The 20339-nt window shown below is 43.6% G+C and overlaps 1 protein-coding gene across 1 annotated transcript; it reads left to right on the forward strand.

Moving 5' to 3' along the window:
- Nucleotides 1-1246: 1246 nt before the first annotated feature.
- Nucleotides 1247-19676, forward strand: LOC135399331 (mRNA-decapping enzyme 1A-like). The gene is made up of 10 exons (XM_064631197.1): nucleotides 1247-1413; nucleotides 2014-2054; nucleotides 2141-2268; nucleotides 2394-2460; nucleotides 6505-6655; nucleotides 8898-9300; nucleotides 9449-9678; nucleotides 12103-12226; nucleotides 12305-12462; nucleotides 13322-19676. Exons 1-10 carry the CDS (start codon nucleotides 1276-1278, stop codon nucleotides 13400-13402), a joined length of 1521 nt encoding a protein of 506 aa, XP_064487267.1. The 5' UTR covers nucleotides 1247-1275; the 3' UTR covers nucleotides 13403-19676.
- The last annotated feature ends 663 nt before the right edge of the window (nucleotides 19677-20339 follow it).

The raw sequence follows: 20339 nt of genomic DNA on the forward strand, positions 1-20339 counted from the left end.
TGCGAAGTAAGCTCAAGAACACGTAACTCATCGGTGGATAAGGGAGTGGAAGAGCGTCCTTTTGCGCTACACCGCTACCAGCCGCGACAAAAATATGTAAATCAAAACCAATTAATTACTGCAACAATTGACCCGTTGCGGTGGCAGATTTTTCTCTAAATGGTGTCCACTGAAGGCCCAAAATGGGGTAGCACCCCATCGGCGCCCTGCTTTAGAAGTTATGTTTTTCAAGAAACGCATTTGAATTTTTATTTAAATAATGCGCGCCTCCCACTCATTCACACGGTGCGCAGCCGGTAGGTGGTATCGGACAGATACTTGTAAAGCAGAAAGTTCATCGATTGGTGCACCCGTTTGCGAATTATTTAGCCCGGGGATTTAACTGGGACACCCTGTATATGCTACTCTCATAGCTTTTTATTTAAAAAAAATTGTAATTAATATAAAAAACACTCATATACAATTTGTGCATATCTTATTCGGACAGCCATCCTCCAATCACGTTTTATTCCAGGCGCGCGGCTACATTTTAACATGTTCTCAGAGGGACTGTCCTACCAGGGTGTGCACATACCAATCTTCAAAGGAGAATGACAAATGAGAATTGACTGTATGATCTGATGAGATAGCGCTGATCTGCTCTCAGCGCACTGGACACTTGTCTCAGTGTGGCAGAGTCTTGATTTTCATTCAGGCGAGACAATAAAAGATGGCCGTCCAGATGTGCGTGACCGTGCATGGTGCAACCGCCTGCAAAAGCGATTGCATTGGACGCACTCTTTCAGACGACAAATGCCTTGGGCATAGGAGAAATGCGGATAAGCCTCCAATATAACCTCTGGCCCTGCGAGGTCACTGGGATAATCTGGGGAAGGGGAATAATAGAGGCCCCCTTTGTGTCCAAGGTCTGTGTGACCCGGGAAAATTACTGGTAAAGTGCACCGGTGTCGCTCTGACTAGAGTAACTAAATAGGGGGTGCTCCTATTTAGTGACTCTTTGCTCTGGCGACCTCCTTCTTGGTAGTTGGCATCTACCACCCTTGACTCCCAGTTTGCGGCGCAGATGCTTCAGCTGCTGCAGAAAAGCAGCTACGCCCTTGTCATAGACTTCCTCCAATCCTCAGCGTTGTAGTCTACACCTGCATTTAAATAACTTACAGCAAACACTGCTTTTCTCGAAAATCCAAGATTTTGCGGTTATGGCTGCCTGCGGCGCAAGTCTACACAACGCTGGCAACGCTGGACAGGTGATATTTGACTGGGTGCTTCGTGCTTATGCAAAAAATGTCCTCCACAGCTGCACATCGCATGAACCTTGCTGCCTTGCAAAGAGTAGATTCTGCGATTTCTGAAATTGTTGATACTGCCAGCCAAGTTGCACTTTACAAGTTTTCATCCGCAGCTGGTGGCTGGGTAAGTGTGTCTACTGGTTTTAAAATAGCGGGCTTGTGTGGTTATCGGGTTGATTTGTGTCTGTTACCGTGAACAAAAGGAAACAGATCCAGCCATACAGTCCGATCTTGATCGCCAAGACGTATTAGTAAAGCAGATTCGTGCAGCACACAAGAGGTTTATTTACTTTTTTGTTTTCTTAATCGCCGATTCATGTTACTGTCTGCCCAAAGAGGTCATTGATGAGATCCTTGTTGATCGCTGGTCAAGTAGGCATAGGATGGGTATTTGGGTTAAGGCAGAACATTTACGGTGTATGTTCATGCTCAAAAGGTGAACTGCCACGAAAAAGTATTGCGTCGAAGGTTTAGGTCAGATTCAGTCTGCCATGAAGTCTTTGTATAATAACTGTGCCTAGTCCCGTAGCGCGATAACTGTGATAACGGTTGTTTACTTTGCGTCGTACCCGTTACCTGCATCCGATCGTCAATCCTATCTTTGCAAAACGTTGAGGTGTCTCTTCAAGTGTGTTGTCATGGGCTGGAGCTCCTTCTGCGCAGTTTCATTCGATTGAATTGCTTTCGCAAAACATTACATCGTGGGCACTCCTCATTTCTGCAGGAAAGGACCGAAATCGAAGGAGCGTTGTTTGTTTTTTCGTGGTGAGCAAATTTGCTTTATTTGTCAATGTATTTGTCGCCATATGGTCATATAACGTTGTCCGCGTATGTCATTTATTGTCTTGCAGGACACGATTGCCTTGCAATGGCTTGCTTGTGATGAACCGTTTGAACACGACAAATTTCCTGGAGCCCATTACGCAGGACTTCGAGTTTCATGTGCAGTCCCCCTTTCTTTTATACAAGAAATCAAGCTGTGAGTCCTTCATTTGATCTTTCTTTTGCATTTCATTTTCAAATGTGCAATAGTATACAGTATGATCTATTCCTGCTTCCTGTTTGTTTCTGTTTTTGCCAACCTCGTCTGCTTCGCTTTGACAGCTGATATTTACGGTGTGTGGTTCTACGAAGAGAAAGAGTGCAACAGAATAGGAGAAGTTTGTCAAAGGTAAGAAAGCATCCATTTTGCAGATAATATATAGATATCTCTGATGCACTGACACTACGACAAGACCTCGGACAGAAGTCATTTACCTATTTGAGGTAGCTCTGCATCATGTTTACATCCGTTTCTGGAACATAGGTATGGAGTATGGCAGCTGTGCTGTGGAATGAGTTGTGATTGAGCATACAGAGTAAATACGAAATGAGCACATTAAGCGGGTTCCCCAATAAAGGGATGGTTGCATCCGGAAACCCATTTATGAAACCGATACCAGTATGTTCGGCATCGTCCAACAATCTACTTGGCTAATTTTAAAGATCAGCACAGTTGTGGAGGCTCCAGTGGCATGACGTTACTGCATAAGCGGAGGAGTTAGAGAGCGACTGTTTCAGAGGAGAAAGGTGCCGTCCAGACTCCCCGTAACTCTGCAAGACTTTGTAAGGCTCTGTAAGCTCCATTCTTTTTCTCAACGTCGCACCCTCATTGGTTCTTAGGGAGCGACGTCTTCTCGTTTCTCCAGAGAGGGGATTCCGACATACTCTGAACTTTTGTAATCTGCTCTTGTCATGTATTCCATAGATTAACAGTCAAACTATATACACCACTCTTTCGTGTGGGATTTTCGACACCGTGATCAGTGGTTCACGAGGAATAAAATGACACTATAGTTTGGAAATTGACTGGAACGGATGCGAGTGGTCCCTTTAAGTAGGAGCGACCACTGGACAACAAGAAATAGCTTTGGAGCCCTGCATGGCTCTCCTGCCGGCGTTGTTTCCTGTTGTCTACTCGTGGAGTGCACAGATTGAGGGAACGGCAGCTTTGTTTAGACAACAGTGGTTTTGGGAACATTTTCTTGATGCATTGAAAAAGAACCGAAAACTGAGATTCGTAGTAGATGCCACAGGAGCTACTCTCAGTGAAGATGTCACTGCACAGCATGAAAATGCCTGCATTACGGACCATTAGGGGAAAAAAAACACAGTTTCCAGAAATCTGAGAGTTCAGTAACATATAGCTTCCCAGCATATGTTTTGAAATACTTAAAAGTACCATCCTGCCAGTGCGAGCTGCTCACACCCAGTGGATTGTCGCGCTCAAAAGGAAGTATGTCATGCAAAGTGTTTCAAGCCCAGGCACATGTTATCCGCTCCCGTGCATCCATTTGGAACGGGAGTGCTAGGAACTATATTTGACACGCTGGAGTTCGCCAGTGTGGCGTGTGTCACATGAAGCAAGTGAAGTATGAAACACTTGCAAACCTACTTAACACACCCAATGAGACCGAGAAGTAACAGTTGCAAATCAAAATAATGTGATGATTGTGTTTCTCATGTAGTACATACATGGCAGTGCACAAATGGCAAGACATATTTACTATTGATGTATCTGGTACCAAGCATTCCTTACATAAAAACAAAAGCATCTGTATGAATATTTTCACGAACTCTGACGGGAATAAAAAGCAATGAATCCCCCAATTTTCTGTACTACGTATATCCTTTTTGCGGAGGATAGAAGTTCATGTTGTTACTGTACATGCATAATCATACGATAAACAAAGCATCAGTATTTACCGCCGATACTGGTGCAGATACTGGTTACAGACCAGAGATTACTGTTGTATCAACCGAGTTTAAGGTTAGGCCGAGCCAAAATGCAGTTGAATTGCGGGGCTCAAGCTCTTTGCTAGCCATACTGCATAGCATTGCACGTTCATGAAGTCTTAAAGGGGCACAAAACAGGTCGACGAACATTTTTTAATTACTATGAAATGAAAGAACGGAGCTCACTATATCTAGGGTTGCCACCTTTCGTAGTGAAAAATACCGGCTGAGGGAGAGGAGGGTGGAATAGAGGGAAAGGGGGAAAGGCTCGCCGGAAAGGGAAGTGGGTGAGGGTTGGAAGAGTACATACAGAAGGCAACAGAGAGCGAGAGCTCAAGACAATACGAGGAGACGTGTTCCTGTGTGTAATAATGAGTAACTAAGGAAACAACTGGTGACTGCGCGGAGTAGGGTCTGTGCTCCAGATTTATTCAAGCTGTAGTGGAATGTTGAAGGGAAAAGCTCGCAAAAGCCCCTATGAAAGGTCTTGAGCCACAAATACCGGCAAAAGGCTGCCGGTATCACCTTCCTACTGGCAACCGGCAGAGCGAGCAAATAACCGGCCGTGCCGGTATAATACCAGCCTGGTGGCAACCCTAACTATATCCAAATATGAAATTCCTTTGCTTCCAGCGAGCATCTTTAACACGAAACAATGCCATTCAAAGAGCACAATCCGCGCGAGCCTCTCCTTATCCTTGGAACCGGGCCACGTCACTATATTCCAGCGTATAGCAACACCGAATTCTAGGCGCTGGAGGTGGGGGCGATTTCGCTCTCCTAGCCAATGATGGATCCCACCGAGACAAGCTGCAGCTCGCGAGGGCACCAGTTGCAGGAACATCGCGGTGACCTCGTGCAACAACAGAGCACTGAAAACATAGTGCGCATGTGAAACAGAATATTGAGGGTTTTTGGTACAGTTTGAACTGGCTACCTTGGATTGGACAAGTGGGAGCATGTTTAGAGTTGACCACACTTCTCGATATGACAACAAAATTAATAGGCGTCCCGCATTCTAAATGGTTGATGATGCGCGACGTCAAAATGACGTGTCGCTATTGTCGCCAGGACATCGCAGGGCTGTGCATGAGAGCACAATAGTGCAGTGAATATTCAATCGGTTTGGAGCCATTATTTACTTTTTTGCGACAACATTTTTTTAAAAACGTTCACCGTCGGCAACGTATCACAATGTATTTAAAAAAAGTGTGCCTCGTATACCTGTTTATTGCCCCTTTAATGGTGCAAATTACCCAGAATGTATGCGTGGGCCAGTGATGGGCAAAGTACCTCAAAATTGTACTTAAAGTAAGGTACTTTGAAGTACTCATCAAGTACATTGCAAATTTAGATCGTATTGCTAAACATTTCAATGCTTGGTACTGATAAAAGGTGAGGTAATTATCTTTCAACTGCTATCTCTAGAAAGCTTTTAACCAGCATTTTTGCCCATTGATAGTTAGAAAACATGGATAGTTTATAGCTGACTTATTAGTGTGAACTAAAAGAAATGATTTTGCACCAAAGTTTTGTGTTTGTATTACTAATAGGGTAATTGAGTACTTGAAAGGAAAGTACCAAAGAAAAGTACTTCAAGTACAGTACAAAGTAAGCAAATAGAAATGTACTTCAAGTGAAGTACAAGTACTGAAAAATGCACTTAAAGTTGTTTGCTTCCCCCACGTAACAGCCACAGTGATAGGAAATGGCTAATAGAAAACCTCTGCTTCCACATAACCCCTGGTTCCACGATATCCAAGAGCTTGTCCCAAGACCTTCTGGTCGTTGCTGTGCAAATCTTTTTATCTTCTGGTAATCTAATTCAGGGATTTGTAAACTTGTGGACTCACCATTTTATTCCTTGTTGTATTCATGACGTATTAAACCAATTTGTAGCAAACTACAAAGCTTAAAGGGGGCACTCAATTGCAAATATTTCTTCTTGAGAAATGAAAGACGTCGTTACCTTGATGCCAACACAAAAGGAACGGGAGTCCTCTGTTGCATCATTTGTGACTTGCGAGCGAGAAAAACAAACAGACACAATTTGTATTCCTTCTTCTCAGGAATGCCAACAATCTCATTGGTCCGATCATCCAATAGATGGTTAAGGGGACTGATCTCAGGAACTTCATTGTTGTTCTTTTCACTTATAAATTATGAACAACATAATGAATGAATCCCGTAGCTTTTGTGTTAGTGTTAAGGTAACAGAATCTTTCATTCAGCGGGGACAAAATTTTGGCACTTTAGTGTCCCTCTAAGCATGAAACTCCAAGTTGAAATCTTGACTGGAAGACTACATGCCTTCTGCATGCACCTCACGACACACTTACATTATGTCTGTTGTTTACTTTCTCTTTTGTGGTCCTAATGTCTTTTGCAGGCAGTATCACTGGCAGTTCATCACAATGTAATGTATACATGCAACTTTCAGTCTAGCAAAAATGCCAAACAGACAGGCTAGAGGAAGGCAGCGCTGCATGTCCGAGAGCGACAGCCACGGCAAGGCGACCGGCACGCAGAATGGGGAGAAGTCACGTGACATTGTGTCATTGCTGGCACGTGCCAAGGATCAGTATGACATGGTACGTGTTGTTATCTTCATCTTGTGCCCATCCTTAAATGGGTTGTGAAGACCTTCGAAGAAATAATGTTGTAAACGTAGATTTATGTGTACTAAGCATGCACAACAAGATGCTATGCTTGTGCAGTATCGTGTTACGAAGCTATTGCACTCCGAAAGTCGCGACCTACTCCGTCGCTCTCAACTCTTCACCTCCTCGCCCATTTCTGGAGTGACGTTTTACCATTGAAAAAGGGAGCGCATACTCTTCCGTTTTCATGACGACGTAGGCTGTTGTAGAGAGGGGGCTGGCCAAAGGAGAACGGCCTTCTGTATGGGGTACTTCGGGCAAGCGTGCAGGGATAAAACGTCACTTCTCGTACCTCAGCACAGTCCGGCCCCACCGTCGACAGTGGCTTGAAAGAATCGCATTTTAAATAACAGTGGCGAGACTTTGCGTGTCGAATCCACGGAGTACAATGTATGAAATGGAGCCATACGTTTAGTGGGTTGCATGGGGTTTCTCGACACCTTTAATATTGCGTGTGATTTCATTGCATAACCATAGTGTAATATCAAGTCTAGAAACTTTAAAAGTTCTGTGTACCAAGTCTCTGGACCTCATAGCTGTTGTTTTTTGCCAGTATACGAGTATACAATTTCAAGTATTTTTCAAGTATACACCGGCTCGCAGGAATATTACTTTCATGTTCAATCAGTCTGTCCTTGTTTCTTACTGATATATTGGGGGGTGATGCAACTATCATTCCCTGAGTTCTACCTTCCCTCCATTTGACAGGGGAAACGTCTCGGGATTGCTTTAATCCCATTCAATCAACCATTAAACACTCCGGGGACTTTAACAAGTCTACCCCTGATACCGGGGGGTATAGGTTCAAATTCTTCCAAAATCGTACCTTTGGTAGTGCATTTCAGTAGTGCAGTCCCCATTGATACCATGCTTCCTGACATGCTCGCTTCTGTCCGCAGCCAGGGTGTTGCTCTGGAGAAAGTGACAGAGCTCCCATGTTTGAGGGACTTCCGTGCTCGACTCTGCGTCATTGGAGCATATTGGAGCACAATGTGTCACTAGACATCATTGACTCGTTCAAATCATAAAACTGCAAAAAATTTATTTAAATGATGATGGGTGGGGAGTTTCATCGCCAGGGCCGGCGATAGGGGGGTGAGTAAGGCGACCGCCTTAGGCCCCGCGCTTGCATAGGCCCCACGCACGAAGCCCTCAACCAGGGATTACTTTTTAAAAATATTAAGTATGCACTTAATCGTGTGAAACAGACCCCGCGATGTGCCTTTGCCTCAGGCCCCGCACACCCATAGCACCGGCCCTGCCAGGGGTGATACCCCGTTCCAGTCAAAATTGCCGATAGGCAGATTACTTGCACTTGTTTACACGCATTCACCTGGTACATGCATGGCCTGGGCTAGGGTCTTGTACAGTGATTTGTGCAGGATTTTATTACTGGCACTGTTGGAATTCCATAATGGGATGTAACACCCCGTTGGCTCTCTCGGCTCTTTTTTCGCATGTACCTGATTATCCTTATCTCATTTTGTGTAAACACCACTGAGTCCTTCTCCCATCAACTGTGGTGTATTCTGAGTTGGGGGACACAACAATGCTGCTCACCGCTCTCCAAATTATTTTTGACATTTTTCCTGCGCATAAGTGATGAAGCAAGTAATGCATAGTTAAGTAACATGAAAAATTGAGGCAACTTCCAGCAATGCCTTTGTACTTGAGGTATGGAGCAGCTTGTAGGAATTCTTTTCCTCTGAGTCTAAGGATAGACCAGCAGTCTTCGAAGGTTTGCGGTTCAGGCCCAGAGGTGGGTGCCAAAACAGATAACTTTTTTGATGAAAGATGGAAGTCACTGAAAAGGTTAGCCAGCTGTAGGACTCGAACCCACATCTTCTGGATTACCGTTCCAGCCTCAGAACATCAATTGTCTCAGATTACTTTTTGTTATTTTTAATCGTTGGTTCCTCAGTGCTTAAGACATCAACATTTGGTGCAGTTGCCTCGCTTACGCGTTAAAGAGTGAGCAAGCACATGAGGGACTGTGGAAGGGTGGACACATTGTCTCGCCCACCCTATTCCAGTCTTCCAGCAGTTGAGGAGATCACCTGTTCGCTACAGTTAACGGTTACAGGATCATGACTTGAGCTTAATTTTGGCAAATGCACAATTTCATTATTGCTCTTTTCCATCGATGCGACCTCTAGCATATTTCATTTTTTAGAAAAAATCTGAAGCGAACACGAATGGCCCCCATGGTGGTGGACGCTCCCGATCACGCAAGCAGCCCTCCTCTGCGACTCGCAATGGCACCATCCAGCAAGTCAACGGCCAGCACAAGCCTGTCACGAACGGACAGGCCAGTGTCTTGAAGCCCACCCCTGTGAGAGCGGCCACCAATAGCCGCGCCGAACCTCCCACCCAGTCGACCCCACTTTCGGTGGAGTCCCTGTTTTCGGCAGCAATGTGTGCTCAGCGTGGGCCGAATACACCCGAGACTTGTAGGCCAAGCTCTGTGGGTGTCAGCGAATGTACAGTCGTGAATGGGAAAGGCGATGTACTGCAAGAACTGCTTTCCAACCCAGCGAATCTGCTGGAGCATGTGGAACGTGTGCAGCGCAACGAGAGTGAGTCCACGCATTGTAGATTACCTTGCAGTTAGGTTGGACTGACGTTATGAGAGATCGAAGTAACGATGGAAGACGCTCTGGAAGGGTTCTCTCTCAGGTTTTTTTTTTAGTGTGCTGAACCAGGTCAATTTTGGTGAACTTTCAGGTGATGCAGTGGAGATTTCTCCGAGACAGCGTGCTCAGTCATGCTCTGTACCCAGTGCTGCCAGACAGGTGGAACAAGACCTTCGGCACAAGCTGAAACTCGAAGAGGATGCATGCACAGATGCTAAGACATCTCTGATCACCCCGGCCATGTTAGAACGAGGTGTGACCAGACTGGGGAAGTCCGTTTCTCCGACAACGTCCCTTCTATCACCTTTGATGAGACAGCAGGTACGGAACAGCCCATTCAAGTACAATAAATCAGTCAGTGTAGTCCTGAGTGCGTGTGAAACCAGGTAGAGGAAGAGATGAGAGACGCTAAGCTCGCCTCTGTGATATTAAAACTATGACGACTGCACTCTTGGCAATTCACAACGGGTGAACATACCGTATTTGCACGATTCTAATCCGCACCTTTATTGACTCAAAAAGTGCGTTTGGTATCACCTGCACGTTAGAATCGTGTCCAAGTACGGAAGTTCAAAGAACAAATTAAGAGCTCGGTGAAAGGTGGCTAGCCGCATTGCCATAGACACCACCTTTTTGCGTCCATCTCGCGATAACTGTTTTTGATTGTAGCATTGTTGCATTTGCAAGTTTCAGAAGCACTTCATGCACTTGCAACAAACGAGCATGCACAATGACATTGGCTTCAGCGGCAGTTTGCTCCAGCATCGAGCATGCTTTGGCTGCGGTAGTAATGTTTCGCGTCAGAGTTGAGCGAGCTCTACTCTTGACGTTCCGCGATAGTGCTCAGTTGCTCTGGTTCACGACGTAGTACCCACACAAGCACAAGAAAGGGAACGCAGTAGCTGACCCATTGCCACGTTGCTCAGCTCTGTGCCTTCAGAGCTCTGTGCCATCGCAGGCCTTTAGTCATGTGGCAAAAGCAGTTTGTGTGGGTAGACAAAAGAATCGAGCGTTGCCGCATCGAATGCTTTGGGCATCCCAGCGACGTGATTTGCGCGATAGAATTGGCATGTAGTAAGTTTGTTGGAGTTTTGGGAGTTACAGGGTGTCTGCCAACATGGAACACCGGGAATCGTCAGGGAATTTCAGTGCAACTGGAAAAGTCAGGGAATTGTCAGAGAATTTGTGAAAATGAAGCTGAAGTCAGGGAAAATCGCGGACAAGTGCCGCGACGATGTGCAGCAAATCGTAAGTGCCGATCGGTGGTTGAGCGGCCACGCTGCAGCGACGTTGCCGCGAGTATCAGTTCGCCAATACAAGAAGCTCAGAGGCAGAAAAGTAGGGCAGCCTCACTAATACTCAATAACTGATCTGTTTTATGAGGGACCTGTATCAAAACCACGACCTACTAGAATATATAACGACAATGTCATAATCGGCAACCCCTATGAGGAGCCCGTCCGCACGATCCACTAGGGGTGCCACTCATCGGCCCGCGAGATCTGTATCATGATTGGACAATGGAAATTTGAATTTTGAACGTGCAGAAGCGGACGTACGACTACCGTAGCAGACGACAGCAACAGCCCCCATGAAAATTTGTATAATGATGATGATGATTAACTTTACAAAGAAGCATCTCCCGTGGGACATCCACCACTCATACAAAAATACTAGGGTAAGCTGAAATACGAAGTATTGCAGAAATTGAGGAAGCAATAACCAGGTCGATGAGTAGCGCCACCGCTAGCTTCCAAATGCGGCGCTGGGAAGGGGTGCCAATGACATGGTCGTTATAATCTAGTAGGTTGTGATCGAAACGTAGCAGCAGGCATCAAGTTGCATTTTGTTGTGGTCAGGGAATTTGCTTGAAATAGTCAGTGAAAACCTGGAAAAGTCAGGGAATTTGAAGGTTACAATGTGGTAGACATCCCGATTTATGTGTTACATTAGTTATGCGTTACATTCGGGGGGCATGTTAGAATCGAGCAAACACAGTACTTATAGCTCATAGCTTTCTGCATTCTGCGATTCTGCAAAATTTTGCGGAATTGGCCACGTCTTGCGGAGCCTGCTGTCTCCCTCCGAATCGTGTTTTCTTTTTTTTCGTGAAATATTCAACATATTATAGTATTGTGTGAGGATTTCAATCGACCTGCGACATCTCCACAGGTTAAACCTGATCAATCGTGACTGCATTTGCCTGACGAGTCTAATACTGCTGGAGCTTGCACTGCTGAATGCGGCACGACGAAAGAAAATTTAAAGACGGGAACGCCCAGAGAGAAACTGTCAGAGTTTAGTCTAATTTTTTTTGCGCAGTGAAAAGTTACGAAAGGGTGGAAAAGCTCACAAGACGAGTCAGTAAGCAATCTTGGGAGAATGCTGCAACATTTTTTTGCTCGATATCTCTTGCCCTCACAATTCCGCGGATTTGTAAATCCGTCTTCGCGGAAATGTTAATTTTCCACCGCAGAAAGCTTGGGGTCTTTGAACGTACTGAACATGGGCGAATGCACCATTGCACTGTCATTCAGTACGGGGTCAATACTCCGAAATCATCTTACCGTACCGTAATCATTGCATCTAGTTGGTCTGGTATTGTGTATGCAGTACTTTTTTTTTCTTTTTTTTCTTAATTCGCATTTTTTTCTGCATGTGGCGCACATTATAACTGACCACAAATGTTGTAGCAAGGGCTTAACTTGTCGCATCCTATTTCATTTTCATCTTGCTAATCCGTAGAATGGCATACCACCCCCGGCATCTGAGCTGCCCCTGCTGTCACCCATGGCCTTCACAAAGTCATCGTCCTCCACTTTACTTAATGGCAGTGCATCTCCAGTGCCAAAGAGTTTCGTGCAGCCAGGTGAGATAATCATCTAACAGTACACGTGTGAATCACATTGCGTGTGAACCTGAAAGATGTGAACTTCTTGGTTGTCAGAAGTCCCGTACCTGAATGGCGATGATACTCAGGAGCCATTGGTGCCACTACGTGTGCTCTCTGCAAATCCAGCACCGGTTACGCTGAACCGGAAGCAAGAGCGAGTCACACCACTCACCAAAGAGCAGATACGCGAAGCACTGGTCCACATGTTGCAGGTAAGATGGGCAACACTGCATACCCCAGCAAAACTGACTCATCAGCAAGCTCATTCATGCTCAATGTGGTGAATGAGCTGAGCATGAGTGAGTTGAAACTAGTTGCTCAAATTAGGTGAACTGAGTAGTGCGATGCCACTCCCAGTACACCTGATGCCCCCCACACCCAGAGCACTCAGTGACCGGCATACAGTGTCTAAGCTGTTGCACAGTGTTGGGAGCATCATGCATGCATGTTGCTTGAGTCACCAACTGCCACATTGTTCCACATTCACAGAGTAGTAGCCTTGTTTGAATGTCTAAGCAGCTGACATTGCGTTTCGCCTGCACCTTATGAGTGGGCATATTTAACCTGGTTGAAACCCTAAAACACATGGCCTTATGTTCAATTAATAGAGGGCACAGAAACCATTTTCTCCCTCAACATTGTTCAAGGAAACGGAAAGTATGAATTGGTGAACACACAGAAAATATAGCGGGCCAACTGAAATTCAGAAGTGTGCCTCCATTAACCAAAAGTACGAAATGTCAGAGTCTGAAGTAACGTGAGTCTGCTGTACCCCCTTGTCGTCCTTAGCTTGATTGATTGATGCAAAAAGAAAAAAAAGTGTAGATGTTAGTCCCAAAACACTCAGGACTAACTACTCCAGGGCACCTTAATTTGTTTTCTTATCTTCTTTTCTTTCATCTTCTTTCCTACTCTTCCCTTCTTGCAGTTATTAAGCCTGAAATGATAGATAACTCCAGGCAAAATACCCCAAATTGTTCATAATTAGAACGCTTGTTTTTTGTTGTCTATTGATTGATTTATCTTCTTCCAAGCAGACAAAATTGCTGCAATTACTGCTTTTACTTTCAGACTGATGATGATTTCTTGCTGAAGATACACGAGGCCTACATATCAAGCCTCAGGTCGAGGTTCAGCCTCGGCTTCTTGTGACATCCCACTACAGGATGTCGGAAACGTCGCGGCTAAGGCAACGGAGGAAAATTCAGCACGATATCGGCACCACTTCATTGTGTGATGTACATTTTTAATTGTTATTACTTGTCACTTTTTTTCTGGCGTTTTAGTTGTAGCTGCATACATCCGAACTCAAACGGAAGCAAAGCCCCCGTGTGGAGCGTTTTTTGCCTGATCATCATCGGTTTCGTCATCGGTTCAGTTAGTGTCAACATGTCTTCCTCCACGCTTCTAACTTTTGGTGCAATTTCCAGTGTCTTTTATGTCTCGTGCAACTGCTCTCTTTTTTTTTCTTCTTCTTCTTCTTTTTTGCAGCTTTATTCTGCCAGTTTTCCTTTTTTATCTTCAGCAAACTCATCGTATCTGTGTTGCTAGCCCCACGTATTGGAAAGCACCTCATGTCATACATATACAGCGTTAATTAACACACATGTACGTTGTCATCAGCGATCGACCGCAAAGTGCTACAAGCAGAGACGGCTTTCACTTCCCTCAGTGACTGTGTTACGTCTGCAAGTCTTTCAGCTAGTCTTCTCCAGAGGTATTAGCACGAATTACCCTGTTTGTTTTATGCTTCGAGCGACTTCTACTTAATTCTAGCATAGAATGAGGTCGTCCATGTGTTTCTCATCATACCTGTTGTAATAAGTGTGCATGATATTGGTATGTGTGCATGGTTATGTGAAGCATGTCTAGATTATCAGCATGTGTAAAGGGTTAGTGAACCCGTGGATCTCTGGATTCTGAGGCTCTTCATAGAAGATGAGCCACATCCCTCCCGATACCGCGCAAGTGCAGTGCACACTTCACACACATGGATTTGGCTCGGTGAAGGGCTGCATTGTAAAAATGTTGATTTAATGTGCAACTTTGAAGTGCTACACAGGGTGCAGACATACCGAGTGTTGTGTAGATGTGAAAGTTAGGCACGTGGTGCTGTGCCGGTGTGATTTATCTAAACTTGTGCACATTTGAGGTGGCTGCCTCCTGTAATATACGGGAAGGGAGGATAGTGTTTACAAATTTTTTTATCAATTGCTTTTAAGCATATGGAAGTGAACCTTGGTGTTTTGTCTGTTTGTGATTAATGTGCTTTGCATCGAACCTCGATGGTTAAAATTTGCCTTAAGACTTGCTTTGCTTGGCACTGACGCAGTCTGTTGATTGGCGGCCACTTTCGGAAGATTTTGCTTGAATAGCAGATGTGCCGTCATTGGGTATTACAAAAGCTTGTCGGTAAATTTCGTCTACTGCGCCTGTCGGCTGCACGTGTTAACTACAACATGAACACAATGGCCGTGACTAAAAATGACACTCTCAATGAGAATATACTTGAGCGTTCAGACAACAGTTGCTACGAGATTGCCAGTGCTGGTGTTCCTCCCATCGGCACATAAGGCATGATTTACATTTTAAAGTTCCTAATCTAGGTCCAGATGCAACGCATTGAACTCACTTCTGTGATGCATAACACTGTGTGCATATCTATGTGTCAACATGATGGCATTCTTTATTGTACAGAGGTGCTAGACTGGCATGTGTCTTCTCAGATTTTAAAAGAAAGAGCCAGTAGTATGTACATGTTTTAATGTGTTTTGTCACTGTCCCGTTTGTGGATACATTATCTAGTTTTATATTGTATTTTAATTGTAAATTTCTGCTTTTAGCATTGTCAGCAAGGGTGTGCAGTAGCGTGTACTTGAAATTTTAAAGTTCTTCTGTCAGGGAAGGGGTTGCAAGATGTGTCCTTTGCTTTAAGGTGTCGCAGTCATTGTAAAAACAAACTGTGTATTATTTCTGTGGCAGTTGTATTTAATGTAGTATTCTTGTGGGCAGAATATCATATCCATTGGCCATTTTATATTGTATTGTATGCCTCTAGGTCGTACGTAGCAGTGTAAGTGAGCATTTGTAAATAGTTGGGTGGATTTTCAGAAGGTCACTCACTATAGGGTAGCAGGGTAGGAAATAATTTTGTGCAGGCGTGCTTGCGTTGATATCAGTACTGTACGCATACTGTCGCTTTTTTCTCACCGTTTCTTACCACGAAGCAAAATATGGAAATGCATGTACAAATTTCCAAAAAACAACAAATGACTGGCTCTCAGCAATGATGGTGAAAATCTGTTCTTGCCCAAAAAGTGGAGGAAAAACTGGAAATAGGGAACACATTTTCTCGAACTGCAGTTTCCTGCACCAATTTCAGTGCAGTGCACAGTTCTTTGGTTCTTAACTGTATGCGAAGTTTCCCCACCAATTTTTTGATGCAGCAGTACACCGTTCTCTCTCTCTCTCTCTCTTTCTTTATTTTTATTTTTATTTTTTTTATTCTGATGACTATATGTGAATTGACAGGAGTTGAAGGGCGCTGACTAGCTGCTGCAAAACTGCGAAGAGGGCAAAACCCGAGACAGGGAAGAAAGACACATTCTGTGTGTGTATGTGTTGTGTCTTTCTTTTCTGTCTCGAGTTTTGTCCTCTTCGCGACTATATGTGAAGTGGGTCTGTATCTGCTGATTGACTTCTCTTGAAAGCAAAGTAAATTGGTTTACATCATTATTGCTGAGAGCCACACTGTTGTAATCAGACCTGCGAGAGCACCAACCCAAGTGTGTGCAACCTTCAGATATCATGGAAGTTGAATTTGGGTTTTAATTTATTTTTGTCTATGATATCGATGTCGGAAATGGAAGAAAAAGCTGTAGGGATCAGCTTGACATGCTCCCAAGTTCACGGTGTTGCCCATACTGCAGTGTAATGTATGACACCACATCAAGAGTGACTTTTCTTGTTCTTTTTTTCTTTTTCTTTTTGTGCAGTGTTCTGAATGTATATCTGTGCATACTGTAAATTGTACAGTGTAAATATCAGACAGATGAATGCAAAAAAAAAAAGAGAGAGAGAGAAGTATTGCGACATGGCAAAGTGGACATAACTGGACTCATGTCTCTGTGAAGATGCAAGAAAGCTTTGACGGGCTGTGCCAGCTGCCAGTTTCATCAGCACGAAGTTTTTATCCTGTGTTTCTTTTTCTCTTTTTTTTTAGAAACGAGTGTTCTTGACTACAAAGACACTGTGGTCCTCCAGAGACCCGAGCACTTTCTTATCCGCGAACAGTTGTGCTGCTGAGAGGTTCAGCAAAAAGTGGCGGCTCTGAAAGTGACCAAAGTGACCTTCATCGACGAATGATGACATTTTCAGTGAAGAGTGTACGTCGATAATACGGGTCCCTGATGACACATCTCGAAAAACAGTCTTGTGTTGTGCCTACTTGCGGATCGCTATCGAGCGTTTCAACACGAACAGCAAGTTCCTCTGCAGTGCAGGCATCAACACGCGTCAACGTGTATCTCAGGATCGCACGACTAGGCGGAGATTGTGATAGCCAAGGTAGATTGAGAAAGTTTGCCTTTCTAGTAGAGTTGGTGATAGTGACACTACTGGTGGTAGGAGTGCAGAAGAAGAAATAGGTGCTGCGAGCACTGTGTAATTAAGTGATTGGTGCATTGGCGCCTTGTTCCCAGACACGTGCAATATCCACGCCAGTCAGTGCAAGTCACAAGCATTGTGACATCACAGAGTCGGATAGTGGCTCTCGTCATTTCTACCTTTTTTTCTTTCCTTCTGTCTTTTACAACTGTAAAAAAAAACGATTGGCTAAAAAAATGTATGTGCTAATGCTCATCTTGTTAGTGATGCACTAAACCAAACTTGAGTAACTTGACTTTTGTGTTTTCCTCTTCATTTTGGAGTGAACCTTGTAGTAGCATTATTATTATTATTTTTTTTTTTCAGTGTGAATGCTGACGTCCATACACTTTCTCGTGTAGACACATGCAGGCATGCGTAAACTAATCACAAAAGCAACCCTGCTTTGTTCAGGAAAAGTGCGTACATGCTTCTGCTCTTGTCTGTCTGTGCACTATGTAAAAGTTGTGCAGTTGCCACAAAACCTTTGTGTGTTTTTGCTCATTCAGCTAAAATCAAAAGGTATTGCGCGAATTGATTAACAAGTGGTCGCACAGTCGTAACTGTCACGTTGTGATATTCCTACATGATGTCAAGTACGTGCCAACAGCAAGTTTGATGGCCTCTGTTGGATTTCTCTGCAAGCCCGAGTGCACATATAAGAAATATCCCGCAGTAATTTTTGCTCGACAGAGGCAGTGTGTGATGCAAGCATAGACAACATGACAACTTGCTGTTGGAACCTTTGTACCTCGCACATATTGACCTTGACACGTGTACCTGCAGAACACATCTAGAAAATGCGTCTGTTTTCTGAAAGCCGGGTAGCTTGAACTGTTTTTTTACTTTGGTGACTTTACTCTGAGCCTGGTTTCAAATTAGTAACACATTAACACTGCTCATGATACACCCACGAATACTAACTGCTTCAGTAGTGTGCTTAGTGACCATGTTACATGTGCACAATATATGTGTTATATGTACGTTGTTCTTCTTCATTCGGATGTTATCCATGCGACCACTGCATTGCTGCATTTTGCACATGTTTTTCCTAAAAGGTATCACGCAGAACATAGTATCATTGCTTTTAATGCCTCACGATGCTAGTTACGTGGTACATTCTGACTGCAATTGCTGTGACATTTGCACGGCACTTGTTTTACAAGCTTCACGCTATTGCTTATACGATGACACTTTCGAAGGCAGCAGTATCGTCATGCGCAATATAAATTGTGCAAAACTTGCTACCTATCTATCTTCGGTAAAGTTAATATGACCTCCTGACACATTGCATGCTGCTTTCACGGGTGCATGTAGTGTATGTCAGATAGTGCTGTGGTACTTATATTTTCTGGGAAGGAAAACCTTTTTAAAAAAAAAAGGAAGAAAGAAAGAAAGACATCATTTGCATTTTCACATTGGCTACCTGTGGTAGCATAATCTTTAGAATGAGTTGAAAATAAGCAATAGTTGAATGAAGACCTGAATTCAAGTGCCATATTGAGAGAGATCTATATAGATATATATGTACATATATAAACATATGCCTGAATGTGCGTTAAAAATTTGGCTTTCTTTTTTATTGAATCCAACTTATAAATTGCTTCTGGAAAGGGCATTTTAATCTCCATTGCTCTGCTTTCACATTGCAATTATTTCTGATGTTGCTAACACATATGTCTAATATCGCCATGCATTTGGCGCAGAAATGTTATTTCTAAATTTTTTTCAGTCTGCAGAAGTGTAACAAAATCTTTTGCATTGAGGAAAAGTTTCTCTGTTGCAGGCATGTGTATTTGTGAGCATAAAGTCACATTTCCGTGGGGTCTCGCTATTAAAAGATGCGCTATGAGGTCTAATTTTGACTAATTTTTGCATTAAACTGCCCCCTAAGGGAGTATTATTTTTTTTCTTCTTTTTGAGAGGGGACAAAGCATCTTCATTCAAGGTTGGGGTTGAACATCTATAAAGCTGCCACTGTCATAAATGGATGTGCAGAGTTATGTGGCATCTATGTTACGGCAAAACTTGTGTTATAAAGATGCAATTGAGTTTCATTAGTAAACGATACAAGTAAGACATACGCGTATTAAGTCTTTGATTCACATCTTGGGCAGTCAATTCTGTACCTGGCTGCCATTTTTATGCTACATTGGCTGTGAGATGCTGTCTTTCGGCAGCACCATTTTACTTGTCGAAATATATTATTGTTAATGCTTATCAGAATTCATGTGCATCATGTTAATGGATTCACACATGATAAGCTTCAACTTATCAGCTGATTTCAGTGAAAAATCTTCACATGTATCTAGAATGTCACTTAATATGCTGTAGAACCCTTAATGTTTGCAAACCCTGAATTTTAAAGGCATGCAGAAAATTAATTCATGTTTAAAAAACTATGCTGCAATTGCATGGTATATCATCACAGCTGGTTGCACGGGATACTATTATGCCTTTGACCTATTTTGCACCACAAGCGTGGCCAATGGCAGTTTTATCAAATGAAGTGGTACAGACAATTTATCGGGGGGGGGGGGGGGGCACAAATTCTAGCAACGAGAATTTGCAAAATTTAGTGACTGTAAATATGTACCCTGCATCTAATTGGTAAAAATTGGGGCTGCAAAATTAACGGGTTTTACAGTATTCTGCAGAAATGATGAAAACAAATTGGATCTCTGTGAGAAATGATGTCTTATAGAGGTATGCTGATTGGCCCATAAATCTGTGTTGCCAAAGAATTATTTTTTATCAATAAACAAGATTCAATTGGCACTTATGTACTCTGTCTGTGTGTGGAATTGAGTTTGATGTACACAGTGGACACGTTATATACATTTCACACGAGTTGATATTTGAAATTTTTATCGTCAGGGTATGGATTAGCATTTTGTCTTGCATATAGTATTTATTGAAGTATAGTATGGTAGTCTAGTGTAAACGTGTTACAGGTCTTCAACATATGCAATCAAAATAATAAAGAAAACTTAGGTACCGCTGGGAAAAAGTTTACGATAATGTACGAGCATGTGAGTGCTATACACGGACTGTAGGACTGGAAGGCAGCCTGCCAGTTTCAGTCCGCAGTCAAGGTACTTCTTGGCACGTTCTGTATCCTCTTCCATGAGCCATTCTAGTCCAGCATTCCAAACTCTGGTCATCATCCAAATAAGCTGAAATTTTTTAACATGTTAATACGATGGCACAAGCATATGGCAGGAGCCCGAGGTTGAGGGCTAAGGTGAATTCGCGTCGCGGAGCCTGTCTATGATCACTGGCATTCATGGCTTGCTAAGTGCTACTGATCATTTCCTAGCAGGGATATGTATGGTACGAGACTGCCCGCGACACGTCTAACGCGAAAAAGTAAAAACACCGCACCGCATACGGACATAACACATATGACATACGCCACGCATGACATCATTCACAAACTCAGCCG

Source organism: Ornithodoros turicata, chromosome 6 (assembly GCF_037126465.1).
Source record: "Ornithodoros turicata isolate Travis chromosome 6, ASM3712646v1, whole genome shotgun sequence".
Classification (NCBI taxonomy): domain Eukaryota; kingdom Metazoa; phylum Arthropoda; class Arachnida; order Ixodida; family Argasidae; genus Ornithodoros; species Ornithodoros turicata.

What these genes read in the sequence shown, in the direction of transcription:
- LOC135399331 (XM_064631197.1), top strand. Translation starts at nt 1,276, where the DNA reads ATGCAAAAAATGTCCTCCACAGCTGCACATCGCATGAACCTTGCTGCC. An exon ending in CCAAGGATCAGTATGACATG is followed by an intron (nt 6,656 to 8,897) that starts GTACGTGTTGTT and finishes TTCATTTTTTAG; the next exon opens with AAAAAATCTGAAGCGAACAC. An exon ending in ACGTGTGCAGCGCAACGAGA is followed by an intron (nt 9,301 to 9,448) that starts GTGAGTCCACGC and finishes GTGAACTTTCAG; the next exon opens with GTGATGCAGTGGAGATTTCT.